This window comes from Brassica napus, chromosome C8 (assembly GCF_020379485.1).
Source record: "Brassica napus cultivar Da-Ae chromosome C8, Da-Ae, whole genome shotgun sequence".
NCBI classification, from domain to species: domain Eukaryota; kingdom Viridiplantae; phylum Streptophyta; class Magnoliopsida; order Brassicales; family Brassicaceae; genus Brassica; species Brassica napus.
Genome location: NC_063451.1, coordinates 15,613,473 through 15,628,320, shown reverse-complemented (window position 1 = coordinate 15,628,320; position 14,848 = coordinate 15,613,473). Strand labels below are relative to the sequence as shown.

The 14,848-nt window shown below is 40.0% G+C and overlaps 1 protein-coding gene across 1 annotated transcript; it reads left to right on the top strand.

The window, feature by feature from the left end:
• Nucleotides 1–11,307: 11,307 nt before the first annotated feature.
• On the top strand, nt 11,308–14,313 carry LOC106361531 (glutamine synthetase, chloroplastic-like). Its single transcript, NM_001316139.1, is given in 12 exon segments — nt 11,308–11,383; nt 11,900–12,161; nt 12,240–12,279; nt 12,356–12,459; nt 12,552–12,600; nt 12,680–12,786; nt 12,898–12,985; nt 13,069–13,197; nt 13,334–13,408; nt 13,493–13,744; nt 13,839–13,899; nt 13,989–14,313. Coding segments are annotated over 11 exon segments (1,287 nt in total). The 5' UTR covers nt 11,308–11,383; nt 11,900–11,919; the 3' UTR covers nt 14,129–14,313.
• Nucleotides 14,314–14,848: the final 535 nt, after the last annotated feature.

Genomic DNA, 14,848 nt, shown 5'->3' with positions numbered 1-14,848 from the left:
CTAGCTTGGCAACCAAATTCATCTAGCCAGCAACTTAAAGAAATCTTGTCTGACATTCCCCTCTACCAACCTCATTTCTTTGCATAAATAAAAGTGTAAGCTTTACCTTGGGATTATCGATCACAAAATGCAAGGATTCTCAAACAAGTATATGGATCTGCAGGTAAAAGTTAGTTCCTATCTTTTCTCTCTTCTAATTTCTCTCTTTAGTCAAAGTCTGCTTATTGCAGGTTCATTGACCAAGATTGGACATGCTTCCATGAATCAAGCCTTAATGGTGGTTGCCATTAAGTCCTGTTCACTTCTTTTTGACCTATATCCAAGTCATATGAATCGAACCTTGATGATTGCCGCCACCAAGTCCCGTTCGAATTCTTTTTGTTGGAATCCTTATGAAGCAAGCCTTAATGGTTGTAGCCACCAAGTCCTGTTCAGATTCCACCTAACTAACACCTAATTAATAAAATTAATATATATATATATATATATATATATATATATATTTTCAATCTACCTATTAATCTAGGGTCGAAATAGAGAGAAAAAATGTGATAAATCTACACAAGACTTTACTTTCCAGACTTGTTTGAAGAATCTGATCCCATGTATACCAAGCCCCAAGACAAGCAGTTGTGTCAAGTTTAGTGTTGGAGGTCAGCTTTGGTTCCTTCAAACAATCTCAGCAAGTGTGGACAGTTGACAGGTTGATCCACTTTAATATCTTTAGGACTATGTGTAATCAGAAAGTTTAAAATGGTGCTAAAAGAGTGGTTAGATAACAAGTAAAAATCTAATAAGATCATTATTCCCTTCTTGACTCAGTAAATTTTTTTTTTTTGAAAATATTTAAAAATTAATGAAGAAATTAATATCAGTAAGTACATCCCCCAGACTTAAACTTCACTGTCCCCAGTGATATTCAGTCTAAGGTTGGTTGGTTAGAAAGTTAATAATAACTATTAAGTTAAAATGTTAGACAAGAGAAAAGAATGTTCGTACCCATCTGTCTCCAGTGTCGATCGATATATACTACTCTCGATCGATCAACATAAGCGCATTTATGTCGATCGACGTAAGGACCTCGTCGTCGATCGATAACGCTAGAACAGAAAAATTCTGCGCTAGCTGCATCGTGTCAGTGTGTCTAACCCATAAGTATCAGTCAGCTAGGTTAGCTCTGCTAGACAATCCAAACACATGCAAGGTCAGCAAAATAAATAAACTCCAGTCATAACATAGAATAATAAGTTCAAAAGTAAATACTAAGGGATAGAAATATGAGGACTAGTCCTCATCAGTCGTCTCATCGCTGGAGGTACCTCTGCGCTGGCGTGATGGTCTTGCTGCCAATGGTGAGCTGGCACACACACTCCTCCTGCTCGAACAGCAACATCTCGATACTCTAGCCCAGATGGCAGTGAGAGCATCGACTACGACGCGCTGGAAGTCTCCCTCAGGACGTGTAGACATGTCTGGCATTGGAGGGAATGGCGGTAGTGCGTCCTCGGGCTGAAGCGGCTGAGGTCCGCCAGGGCGCTGGACCGTGTAGCGGCACGGCTGGGCTGCAGGGGCTCGGACAAGACGAGCGTCAGGTCGGAACTGAATGCTGCTAAGGCCATGGGAAAAGTCCATAAGTAACTGAAGTGGGAGCCTCACCAAGTGTATGCCGTCCTCATCCCTGAAGCACCAGTCGCGGTCGTCTTTGAGCCACTGTGCGCTCATGAGGTGCGCTGCATCCATGTAGACGATCTTGTCATCCATCTCAGCGTCGTCTAGAGGGACTCCGCAATGGACGAAGATCGGAGTAAGTAGGCTCCCAACAGTCTCCCTCTTCTTTCCCTTTGACTGGAAAGACTTCATCTTGAGCTTGGCCAAATGCTCAGCAAATATGGCTCCAAGGTTTGGCCAAGCGTCGTCCGCGGGCTCCTCGATGTCCTCCATGTGAACCAAACTCCTGACCGCGTAGTAAACCAGAGTGAGCTCCTGGACTCGAACCTTACTAGGTTCCATCTTGCACAGCAAGGTGCTGGCAAGGGCCTTCATGAAGTAGCACATAGTTGGGTGACGAATGTCCAACTGAACGGTCTTGGCGGCGTCGAAGAAGCCGGTGGCTATGTGGCTCCAAAATGTCCCTATCCTTGGAAAGTCGGGTACGATGGCATGCTGGCGCTCGGTCTCGAACCCGTAGATAGTGCAGAGTGTCAATAGAGGGACTCTGTAGCGAATGCCGCAGATGAAAAAGGTTAGGACACCCTCGCTAGCCTTCTTTGCCCTCTCATTGGCATAGTAGACGTTCACGGTGGCCATGAACTGACGGACCAGCTCCGGGTAGAGAACCTGTGGGTGAGTAGCAAAGTTTCCCATACCCAACTCCACGAACAAGTCCTCGAGGTCCGATCGGATGCCCAATGCTCGGACCACGTCTGGATCGACGAACCGCATCGGTTCTATGGAAACCTGCACCCACGCATTGTAGAATATGCTGTCGTCCCAGGCCTCCTCGATCGAACGGCTGCGGCATGCTAAGCTCTTCACCGCTTTTTGCGTGTCCGCGAAGTGGTCAAAGAGTGGAATAGGTCCATCCTTGGGCTGTCTCGGCCAAGGGTCTCTGTCACGGACATGAGCTGTGCTGTGGGTGTCGAATCTCCTCTTCGTGCGACTCTCGTCAGTCTGTAAAAAAAGTTCACAAACAAGAATAGATTAGTGAAGTTCGATGGTTTAATCATCTTTGTCGGTCAACAGAGATGTCTCGATGTCGATCGACAGGCCGTTGAGAAAATCGATCTATAAAACCGATATTTATCGATCGATATCTCATGCGTGAAAACCTGCAAAAACCCAATTATGCAATTCGATTTGCATGGTACAGAAAATCCGTTAAATCGATCGGTATTCCTTATTATATTGTTCCTTAAACACAAATCGATCGATATAAGCTCTAAAATCTCAGTTCAAATCCGATTTCTATTTCAACCCTAGGAAGAACGAAAATTTAGAAAATTTCATGTTCATACCAGGCTGATGCGTGAGTTAAGTGATCTAAACGGAGAGAGGGTTGAAATTTGAGTGGATTGAGCGCAAGGATCGTAGGATTTGGGTGAAAAACAAGAGAGAAAAGAGATGAGAATGTTTTCGTATGGTTTTCGGGTTTGTGTGAATGTCGACTTAAGTGTCGACTTAAGTGACCCCGTGTCTGTTCATATATATATTTTTTTTAAGTCCTAAAAATTCTAAAAATGCTATAATTAAAAATGGGTTGCCCTCCCATTCAGCGCTTATTTTAAGTCCTTTAGCTTGACTCGATATTCAAATTTTCTAATTATCTGGAAGGGGGCCTAAGTTTATGGGCTCGATATTTGGCGGTTTAGCCCAATAGTGCTTTACTCATTGGCCATTTACGGTGAATTCGTCTCCTTTATTATTTGTGAGCATAATGGCTCCATAGGGATTGGCATTCACAACAGTAAAAGGACCAGACCAACGAGATCGGAGTTTTCCGGGAAACAGCGTTAGCCGAGAGTTATACAGTAATACTTGATCATTTGGTTCGAAGTGTCTGGAAATGATCTTTTTATCACGATATGCTTTCGTTTTCTCTTTGTATATCATTGAACTATCATAGGCTAAATGTCTAATCTCGTCCAGTTCGTTAAGCTGTATGAGCCTTCTTTCGGCAGCTGGTTTGATGTCGAAATTTAATAATTTAATGGCCCAGGCTGCTTTGTGTTCCAGCTTAATTGGTAATTGACATCATTTTCCATATAGCAGGTGACATGGGGTGGTTCCTAAAGGGGTTTTGAAGGCATTCCGGTAGGCCCAGAGTGCATTGTCCAATTTTCTAGACCAATCTTTTCTGGATGTGCCCACGGTCTTTTCTAAGTTTTCTTTGATCTGTCGATTTGAGACTTCTACCTGCCCACTCGTCTGCGGGTGGTAGGGTGTAGCAACTCTATGATGTACTCCGTTCTTACGGAGTAGTCCTTCAAAATCTTTGTTGATGAAATGGGAACCACTGTCACTTATGACTATTCGGGGTATTCCGAATCTCGGGAAGATAATGCTTTTGAAAAGCTTAATAACTACAGATGCATCATTTGTTGGGGAAGCTACCGCTTCAACCCACTTTGACACATAGTCAACAGCAACTAGGATGTATTTATTTCCGTACAAAGAAGGGAAAGGTCCCATAAAATCTATTCCCCAACAGTCAAAGACTTCTACCTCTTGAATAGGTTTATGTTCCATTTCGTGTCTTTTACTGATTTTTCCTCTTCGTTGGCATCTGTCGCATTGTGCTATGAATGCATGAGCATCGCGAAACATGGTTGGCCACCAGAATCCTGCTTGAAGAATTTTTGATACCGTTTTAAAGGTTGCAAAATGCCCAGCATAATCGGATCCATGGCATTGCAATAAAATATCGTGTATTTCAGTTTCGGCGATGCAGCGTCTATACATCCCGTCAGAGCAATGTTTGTAGAGATATGGTTCGTCCCAGTGATATCTCCTAACTTCTCGTAAAAATTTCTTCCTTGTGTACCCTCTCAACTCTTCGGGTTCTATGTCGGCCGCTAAATAGTTTACTATATCAGCGTACCAAGGTCTGTCCTTTGAACCTTGTCTGACTACATGCACTCCTCGATGCAGACTTTCATCCACGGGGGAATCACGGTCAGGGTACAGCTTGTTGTGCGCGACGTTAACTTTTATATCGAACGTGAGGGTTTTGGGATCAGTATCTTTGCTCTGAATATCGGAAGCGTCGATCGACATACTATCGTTGTCGTCGATCGACTCGGTATTGTCGTAATCGATCGACATTTCATCGTTATCATCGATCTATAGATCCTCGGAAGTGAGACATACATTCCCGATGAATGATTTCGTTTGGTAAACGTTTTCAGTTGGTAAGAAATCATCGATAGGGACGCCGTTTTCTATTCTTATCCGGGAAAGATGATCTGCAACTCTGTTTTCTACTCCTTTTTTATCTTTGATCTCGATGTCGAATTCTTGAAGTAGAAGGATCCATCGCAGGAGTCGTAGTTTTGCGTCTTTCTTTTGCATCAAGTATTTAATTGCAGCGTGGTCAGTGTGGACGATGACTCACGAACCGGCCAGGTATTGATGGAATTTTTCGAATGCATAAACCACGGCTAGCAGTTCTTTTTCTGTCGTTGCGTAATTTCTTTGTGCTTCATTGAGAGTTCGACTGGCATAATAGACTGCATGTAGCTTTTTGTCTTTCCTTTGGCCCATAACTGCTCCTACAGCGAAATCGCTCGCATCGCACATGATTTCGAAAGGAAGATTCCAGTCAGGTGCTTGTACGATGGGGCGGTTATCAAGGCTTTCTTTATTTCCTCAAAAGACTTTACGCATTCTGGTGTGAAGTCGAATTTAACTTCTTTACAGAGGAGGGAGGTGAGAGGTCTAGCGATTTTGCTAAGATTTTGTATGAACCTCTTGTAAAATCCGGCATGCCCGAGAAAACTTCTCACATCTTTCACGTTTGTGGGTACCGGCAGGCCGGTCATTACCTCAATCTTTGCCCGATCTACTTCTATACCAGCAGAAGACACTTTATGTCCTAAGATGATTCCATCGTTAACCATAAAGTGGCATTTTTTCCAATTTAGAATGATATTCTTTTCTTTGCATCTTGCCAAAACTTTACATAGGTTATCGAGACAATTTTTGAAGCTGGATCCATATACTGAGAAATCGTCCATGAAGACTTGGAAGCCTTCTATCATATCAGTAAAAATTGACATCATGCACCGTTGGAAAGTGGCAGGGGCATTACAAAGACCGAATGGCATTCTGCGGTATGCGAATGTTCCGTAAGGGCATGTAAAGGTGATCTTTTCTTGATCGTCAAGAAAACAGTAGTATTGGTGATTTGCCAATCTTTCCAGCATTTGAGCAATGAAAGGTAAAGGAAAGTGATCTTTTCTAGTAGCAGAGTTTAGCTTTCTATAATCGATACACATTCGATGTCCAGTGACGGTTCTCGTGGGAATGAGTTCGTCTTTGTCAGTCTTCACCACAGTGATTCCTCCCTTTTTTGGTACAACATGCACAGGGCTAACCCAATTACTATCCGAAATCGGGTAAATGACTCCAGCATCTAGAAGTTTAATTATTTCCTTTTTAACAACTTCTTTCAAGTTTGGGTTCAGTCGCCTTTTGTGTTCCACTAACGATTTCGAACCGTCTTCTAGGTGAATCCGGTGCATGCACAGATCTGGAGTAATGCCAAGAATATCTTCGAGAGAGTACCCGAGGGCTTTCCTGTATTTGCGTAGTTTATTTAATAACAATGCAAGTTCTCCGTTTGTGAGGTTGGCGTTCACGATTACTGGGTATGAATCTTTATAGAGAAAAGCATATTTGAGTCCAGCGGGCAGCTGTTTTAACTCAATCTTTGGTGCCTTTTCGGGATCCCATTCCTTCAAGGGGGATGGTTGTCGATCGACAGCTTTTAGTAAATATCGATCGACGTTGATTTCTGAAGCGTCATCCTCTATGTCATCAATGCTTGTTGTTTCCATGCTCGCGTCCATTAATCGTGTGTATTCTTCATCTCTACTGTCGACACTAAATGTTTCGTCTTCACCAGTTGTGAGTACTTTCTCCAGGGGGTCGTTTGAGCACAGGTTTATGAAAGATTCTTCAGCCAATTCACAGATATCGTCCACGTAGGAAGTCTGTTTATCGATCAAGGGTCGTCTTATCAGGTTATCCATGTCGAAAGTCATCGGAATGCTTCCAATGTTTAGACATATCCTACCCTCTTTGACATCGATTATCGCACCTGCAGTAGCTAGGAATGGTCTACCCAAAATAAGGGGGTCCTTTGGTTCATTCTGGTATTTCAGTACCACGAAATCCGTTGGAACGTGACAGCCATTAATTCTTATTGGCACGTCGTCAAGCACTCCCTCAGGTAATCTAACGGATCTATCGGCCAGAACCAAAGTTATTTTGGTAGGTTTGCACTTGTCGTATCCTAGGGATATTGCTACAGAATGTGGCATGAGGTTCATGTTAGAACCTAAGTCACAAAGGGATGGAGGAAAATTTTTGTTCCGTATATTGCAATCCAAAACAAAACTGCCCGGATCGGGTCTCTTGATCGGGATCTCACCTTGGATTATTGCACTTACTTCCTCTGAAACCATCATGACGCTGCGCTCAGCGGCTGGAAAACTGTTGGATACCATATCTTTTCCATATTTTTTTATTGAAGGTGATACTTTTATTGCATCACTCAATGGCATTTCCAACATGATCTTATCGAATGCTTTCTTGCAAATTGCTTTATCTAGCTCTCGCTTAGTCTGTGTTTTGTTAGGAGGGAAAGGTGGTAGAGTCCTATACACTCTTTCTATGGCTGGTTCAGCAGGAGTCGAGAGTTGATCGACATTGTTTCTAGAGTGTCGATCAATATTCACCGTGGTTTATCGATCAATGTTTGTTCTTTCTTGTCGATCGATTTCGACATCTTCTTCTAATTCTCCTTCTTCCTCCTCGAGTTCGATGGCCTCTTTCTCAGTGTTGGGTCGCTCTCTCTCTCGAGGTATTTCTGACTTGGTGTTGGGATCATCGAGGATTATAGGGCGAGACCTATTTTCACCGGCTTCCTCAACTACAGCATGTTTCTCTGTGTTGTTGATTTCTATTGTGCTCGGAATGAGGCGTTTTCCGCTTCTCAATAACACGGCATTAACTTGACGTTTCGGGTTCGCGTCAGTCCGCCCAGGGAGACGTCATGTCTCTCTTTTGATGGCGGTTGCATTTTCCGCGACCCGACTGTCCAGTCTCTTAATGTGTTCACTCAAAGTGTCGAACTTCATCGTCAGCTCACTGAAGATTAATTCTATCTTTCCATTCATGTCAGTGGCCAATTTGCGATTTCCCGTGAAAGCTTGGTTTAACCTAAATTTCGCTCTGCCTCGGCGTGATCCAACAGTAGCATCATAATTTTGGGTAAAGCTATCGGGGTTAAGATACTTATTTTCCAAGGTTTGGCTATCTACGAAACTATTTGCTGTTCTAGCTCAGATAGGGTATCATCATCAATTTGGTAAATCCCAAATTGGTTATGTCCCTTAAAAGCAAAATGGGATGAATCTAGATGTTCTTTAATGTCAGGTAAAGGTGACTCATCAACTGGGTCAGCTTTCCTTCCTAACTCTACGTCCATCATTTCGTAGGATCTACCCGTAGCTATATTTTTGATCAAACACTTTGCTTCTTCAAGGTTCCTGGTACTGAAGTTCCCTTCACTGGCTGTGTCAAGCGTAATTTGGTAATGAAGATTAATACCTCCCTAAAAGGTATTAATTAGTTGTGGCTCTGAATAGCCATGGTGAGGGCATTCAAGTTGATAGCTCTTAAATCTCTCCCAAGCGTTTCTGAACGATTCCCGTGGACCTTGACGGAATGTGGAGATTTTCTTCCTTACATCCCAATATTGCGCCTCATCGAAGAATTGATTGATAAAGGCACTCCTTATCTCCTTCCAACAAGTCAAAGATCCTGTTGGTATTTGGTCAAGCCATTTTCTGGCGTCGCCTTCTAAGAAAAATGGGAAGAGTTTACAACGATTGTATTTATCATCCATTAATTCTTCTAGATACTCGATGTGATCGTGCAGTCGCTCTGAGACGGTCCCACGGAAAGGGTTTTGACGTACCATAATTAAGTATTTGGGACTGATCCCGAATTTCTTGGTATCATCTTTTGGTAGTCTAATTGCGGACCTATTGGAATAGGGTCTTCCAGGGTTTAAGTAGTCTTGCAAAGGCAATTTCTATTCATTATCTTTTTCTGAGATAGATTTAATTTGAACAGGGATTTCAGTCCCCTGTTCATTCATAATTTGGTTATTTGCGTTGCTTAGTTGACTTTTAGGTTCTCCTAGGACTACTCTCTCATTAGCATCATCGGTAAGAGAATACTTACCTGCTTCCGGCGGGGTGTTGTCGATCGATGTTCGATGTGCGTCTTCGACCTATATTTCTGTCGACTTGTCGCTCGATATTGATCTCACTTCGTCGATCGATGTCCGGCCGAAATCCATGTTTTCCATCTTGAAGCTCCTGTGTCAGCCGGAAAAGAGAGAAAACTTTTAACAAATTTAGTAACAAAATCTAGATTAAATTTTAAACGTAATCTAAAAGTAATAAGAAAGAGTCCCTGGCAACGGCGCCAAATTTGATATCACTCAAATTACCCTAAGGAGTGAATTACTCTCTCAAATAAGAGGTTCGGATGTAGTACTTAGGGATCGAATCCCTTAGGGTAATAAGAGGCTCATACAGTGAAATACTCTCTCAAATAAGAGGTTCGGATCTCAATTCTTGTATTTTAATCACGAGAAAGTGTCGATCGACAATTCTTTGTGAATATCGATCGATACACCTTTCGAAATATCGATCGACAGGGCTATCGCTGCGTCGATCGATACTTCTTTCAGAAAGCTTTACGGACAAGTTTGATTTGTATTCTCTAACTCACTAGACCAAATCTCGTCTGTATTTAGTCAGTTAGATCATACTAGTTATTTTCAGGTATTGGATCAAGCAATAGCTTGATCCCAATTAATCCTAAGATCTAAGTCTAAAGGGTAATCAATCATAAACTTAGCTTTCAGCACAACTAGATGAAGGAACTATATTTCTAAACACCCTAGCAATTGTTATGTCAGTATTACATTTATCAACCCATTTGAGAAACCTAAATCTAACAGTAAGGACTACTCAGACATATTCATGAAACACATGGTTATGATGGTCTGAATAATACTTAGATAAAATAAATAGTAAGAGTAACAGAAATAATGAAGACAAGGGAGTTCAAGATCTTCTCTGTTTTGCAGTAGATGGTCTATCTCTCCAATCCTAAGCTCTCTTCTTTCAATGGTGGCTTCTTGCCTCCTCCAAACTAAGTCTAAAAATGTCTCTAGGCAAGTCTGCCTCTAAAATGATACAAAATCCTTATAAATAGCCTAACAGGCGGCCAGGGACTAATGATGTAATTATTAGGACTTTTGTGAAACTTGAAATTGTCTAATTTGTCATTAATTCTCGGATGGTTTCATAATCGATCGATATTAGGACCCCAACATCGATCGATATTTGGTGGTAACTGTTGGTCGATACTGAATTGCGACCGTCGACCATCTCTTACTTCCAGCGAAGCTCAAAAGATCTCCAAAAAGCTCCAAATACGTCATTTCTTTGCAAATAGTACATGAATCTGTAATTACTCTAAATAGACTCTATATAGTAATAATATATCTTAAAACATTCATAAACGATGGTTAAAAATGTGTAAAATCCATGGTCTATCAAATATCTCAACACAAGCTATAATATATTTAAATTTTCTAACATTTTACTCATCATTCTAATGAGTTCATCTATTTTCAGATGACCTAATTAGTTTGTTATCACTAAGCTAGGTTTATCAATAAAATCTCTTAAATCCGTAATTGAATATTTATTATGATTTGAATTCAAGGCTATCAACTGTAATGTAAGGTTTTAAGTGGTGACACATTTAGAAGCAAAAACAAGGAGAAATATGATGTTTCTCAAGGTTTACACCGTTTAGGAAGAAATTAATTTGATATTTATGCACGTTTTTTTCTTTTCATTCTTCCGATTAATTTCTCTAAAAGAAATATAGAACATTTTTTCTTTTTAAAAATTAAGAGAAACAATGAAAAAAATTTAAAACTATTTTTATCATTAAGTTATTTTAATGATACATATTTTATAAAAAATATTATTTTAAAAGATGTATTTTGGTTTCTTATTTAATTTTTATATTTTTATAAACTCATTTCTTTTATAGTTACCATTTACTTTTAAATTTTGTCAAAAACAAATTTATTTTCATTCTTCAAATTTTCTTTTTTATTTTCTCTTTATTCATTTTATTATTAACTTTGACGGTCTGCGAACCTAAATATTCTCGTCTTTATCTTAGTGTGTGACTGGTTTGTGCTCTGTATCACCAACCAAAAACGAAGACCTTATTCAAGCAAAAAAAATGAAAAGGGCAAAAAAAGTATGAATACTGAAGTTGAAAGGCACCACAACGACACCTTATCTGCAAAGACAAAGCATTTACCAAATAGAATTTTTTTTGCACCACTCGTAGAGCACACCCCTATCTCTTTGGCAAAAGCCACTTCACTCAGTCCCCTCTTTAAATAAGAAAGTAAATTCTATTTATTTTATTTTTATTTTTGTGAAAGAAAATATTCAAAAATTCTAACGCTTCTCTATATTTGTCAACTCTTTCTTTGCCATTTGTTGCAAACACTCAAGTCTCTTGAATCAGAGTTAAGTCTTCTTTAAGTTCCCAGGTACTTCATCGTTTTCCCCAATACTCTTTTTACCTTTTCCAGCATCTGATCCGATTTTGTTACTGGATTTGGAAACCCATTTGTTTCTTAGAGAATCTCCAAGGAAACTAATGTAATAAAAAGTTGAAGTCTGTCTTTCTTTGCTGATTAAGCTTCCAAAAGGTTGCTTCCAGTAGATCTCGGGTCCACCACTTACTAATTAATCCATACTTCTCTTCTTTTTGGACTAATATCAACAGGGATCATCACATTTTTTGTTATTTTAGTTGGATCTCTTATCAACAAGGATCATCACACTTTTTCGTTATTTTAATTGGATATCTTTGTCTTTTCCCTCTAACTTAAATATATTTGGTTAAATTCAGTCACCTTTTAGTGAATTCGGTTTAGTTTAATCTGTCTTGGTCAAGAATCTGGATGTTTCAGAACAAGAAGCACAAATCTTGATGCCCTCTAGTGTATCATATAAAGTTGTAGATTCTTAATTTGGGTTTAAGTACTTTCTGTTCTGATCAGGGATCCAAGCTTTAAACAAAATGGCGCAAATCTTGGCAGCTTCTCCAACATGTCAAATGAAATTGACTAAACCGAGCCCCATTGCATCTTCAAAGTTATGGAGCTCGGTTATGTTGAAACAGAAGAAACAGAACAGCAGCAAACTAAGAAGCTTTAAAGCGATGGCTCTCCAATCTGATAACAGTACAATCAATAGAGTTGAGAGTCTTCTCAATTTAGACACCAAACCTTTCACTGACCGCATCATCGCTGAGTACATTTGGTACATATATACCTCTCAACGTCTCATATCAAACTTCTGGTACGAGGTTTCTAATGATTTGTCCTTTTATTTAAATAGGATTGGAGGATCAGGAATTGACCTTAGGAGCAAGTCAAGGGTATGATACTCTAATAGACTTTGTAGTGACTTTATGATGCTAGTATATTAATAGATGGTTTCTTTGAAAATTGTAGACTCTTGAAAAGCCTGTGGAAGATCCTTCTGAGCTTCCCAAGTGGAATTATGATGGTTCTAGCACCGGACAAGCACCTGGTGAAGATAGTGAAGTGATTTTATAGTAAGATACTTCCCCAAGGCACTAGACATTTCTAATTTCGTATGATATAATTTCACAATCTCATCATACATTCGTTTCATGTTTGTATTCAGTCCGCAAGCTATCTTCAGAGATCCTTTCCGTGGAGGCAATAACATATTGGTATGCATCATAGAGTTTGATTCTATAAGTAACATTTTTTGTGGTCACACACTAAGGATCGGGCTATTATTATGTAAAGGTTATTTGTGATACCTACACACCAGCTGGTGAGCCAATTCCAACAAACAAACGTGCCCGAGCTGCTGAGATTTTCAGCAACAAGAAGGTCAATGAAGAGATTCCATGGTTTGTCATAACCCAAAACTCTCATATATATAGATATATCGGCTTACCTCCAATTCTATTTACTTAGAATTTGGTGCTTATATATGTCTAAATACTCTCTCATGATCTTAGGTTTGGCATTGAACAAGAGTACACTTTACTTCAGCCAAACGTAAACTGGCCTTTGGGTTGGCCCGTTGGAGCGTATCCTGGTCCTCAGGTGATAACCAAGTCAAGCTATAAAAGTATGTTTTGTGTTGGTTTACAAAAAGTAAAGTAACCAACAGTTTTTGTTGGTGTCAGGGTCCTTACTACTGTGGAGTTGGAGCTGAAAAGTCATGGGGACGTGACATTTCAGATGCTCATTACAAAGCTTGTTTATATGCGGGAATTAACATCAGTGGTACTAATGGCGAAGTTATGCCAGGACAGGTCTCTTTTTTCTCAAAGAAGCTTCTGATAATAATTCTATAATTATTTATTTATTTTTATGTTTGATTATGTTTTTTTTTTTTTTTTTTGTAACTTGATGTTTGTTTGATTATGTTGCCATCAAATATTTGTTCAGTGGGAATTCCAAGTTGGCCCGAGTGTAGGAATCGAAGCAGGTGATCATGTTTGGTGTGCAAGATACCTTCTTGAGGTAATCAAATGTCTCTTTTGTTGAGATTTGTGGGTGAGACTCTAAGAGTTAAGTTATATTAACTGTTTGTTTACCATTTTGTAGAGAATCACAGAACAAGCTGGTGTTGTCTTAACACTTGATCCCAAACCCATAGAGGGTGACTGGAACGGTGCTGGTTGCCATACCAATTACAGTACTAAAAGCATGAGAGAGGAAGGAGGATTTGATGTGATTAAAAAGGCCATCTTGAACCTCTCGCTTCGTCACATGGAGCACATCAGTGCATACGGTGAAGGCAATGAGAGAAGGTTGACCGGAAAGCACGAGACAGCTAGTATCGACCAATTCTCATGGGTATGCATATATGCAATAAGAGTGAAATATTTCACTTTTTAAGTCCCAGTTGTTTTATCCCTCTGCTCACTTTCTTTAAACTTCAACTTCTCAGGGCGTGGCTAACCGTGGATGCTCAATTCGTGTGGGACGTGATACCGAGAAGAAAGGAAAAGGTATTGATTCTGCTGGAATGGTAACCCTTTTTTTTCTTTTTATGCTATATATAGCGAATATATATCGTTGTGCCTTTGGATATATATAGGTTACTTGGAAGATCGACGTCCAGCATCAAACATGGACCCATACATTGTGACTTCACTCTTGGCAGAGACCACACTTCTCTGGGAGCCGACCCTTGAGGCTGAAGCACTTGCAGCTCAAAAGCTTTCTTTGAAGGTTTAAGTTAATTAAACCAAAGCTATCATAAATCTTTGAAGTTAATGTTTATCTAAGTAGTCTTGCCGGGATAATAAATGTTATTTAAAATGTTGGTTCGGATAAGACATTCTTGTTGTAAACTTAAGGATTACAATCCGTAACTTCTTATCATTAATTAAAACATATGGTGTCTTAGGAACTAATTAAAACATATGGTGTCTTTATATATGGGAATTACAAAGAAATAAAAGGAAAGAGATAAATATGGAAAGTTTACAAATATAAGGAAAAAGTAATCTCTCTCTCTCTCTCTCTCTCTCTCTCTCTCTCTCTCTCTCTCTCTCTCTCTCTCTTCTCTCTCTCTCTCTCTCTCTCTCTCTCTCTCTCTCTCTCTCTCTCTCTCTCTCTCTCTCTCTCTCTCTCTCTCTCTCTCCGGTTATGGACATCCACAATATGATTTATAACACTCGCCCTTTGATGCCATAACCAAACATGGATTGTAATACGCTTTAGATGTTGCCTCATTAAAACCTTACCAGGAAAACCCACTGCGACAAAAGCATGGTGAAAGAAAAAGAGTACAACACGTATACTCCCCCTGTTCTGAACATCACTGAAGATCTTTCAGTCTACGCATCCCAATCTGATGCGTGAGCTTCCTGAACGTGCAGGTAGGAAGTGATTTGGTGAACAGGTCGGCTTTTTGCACTCGGCCATCCCACAATTTGATCGGACATATTGGGT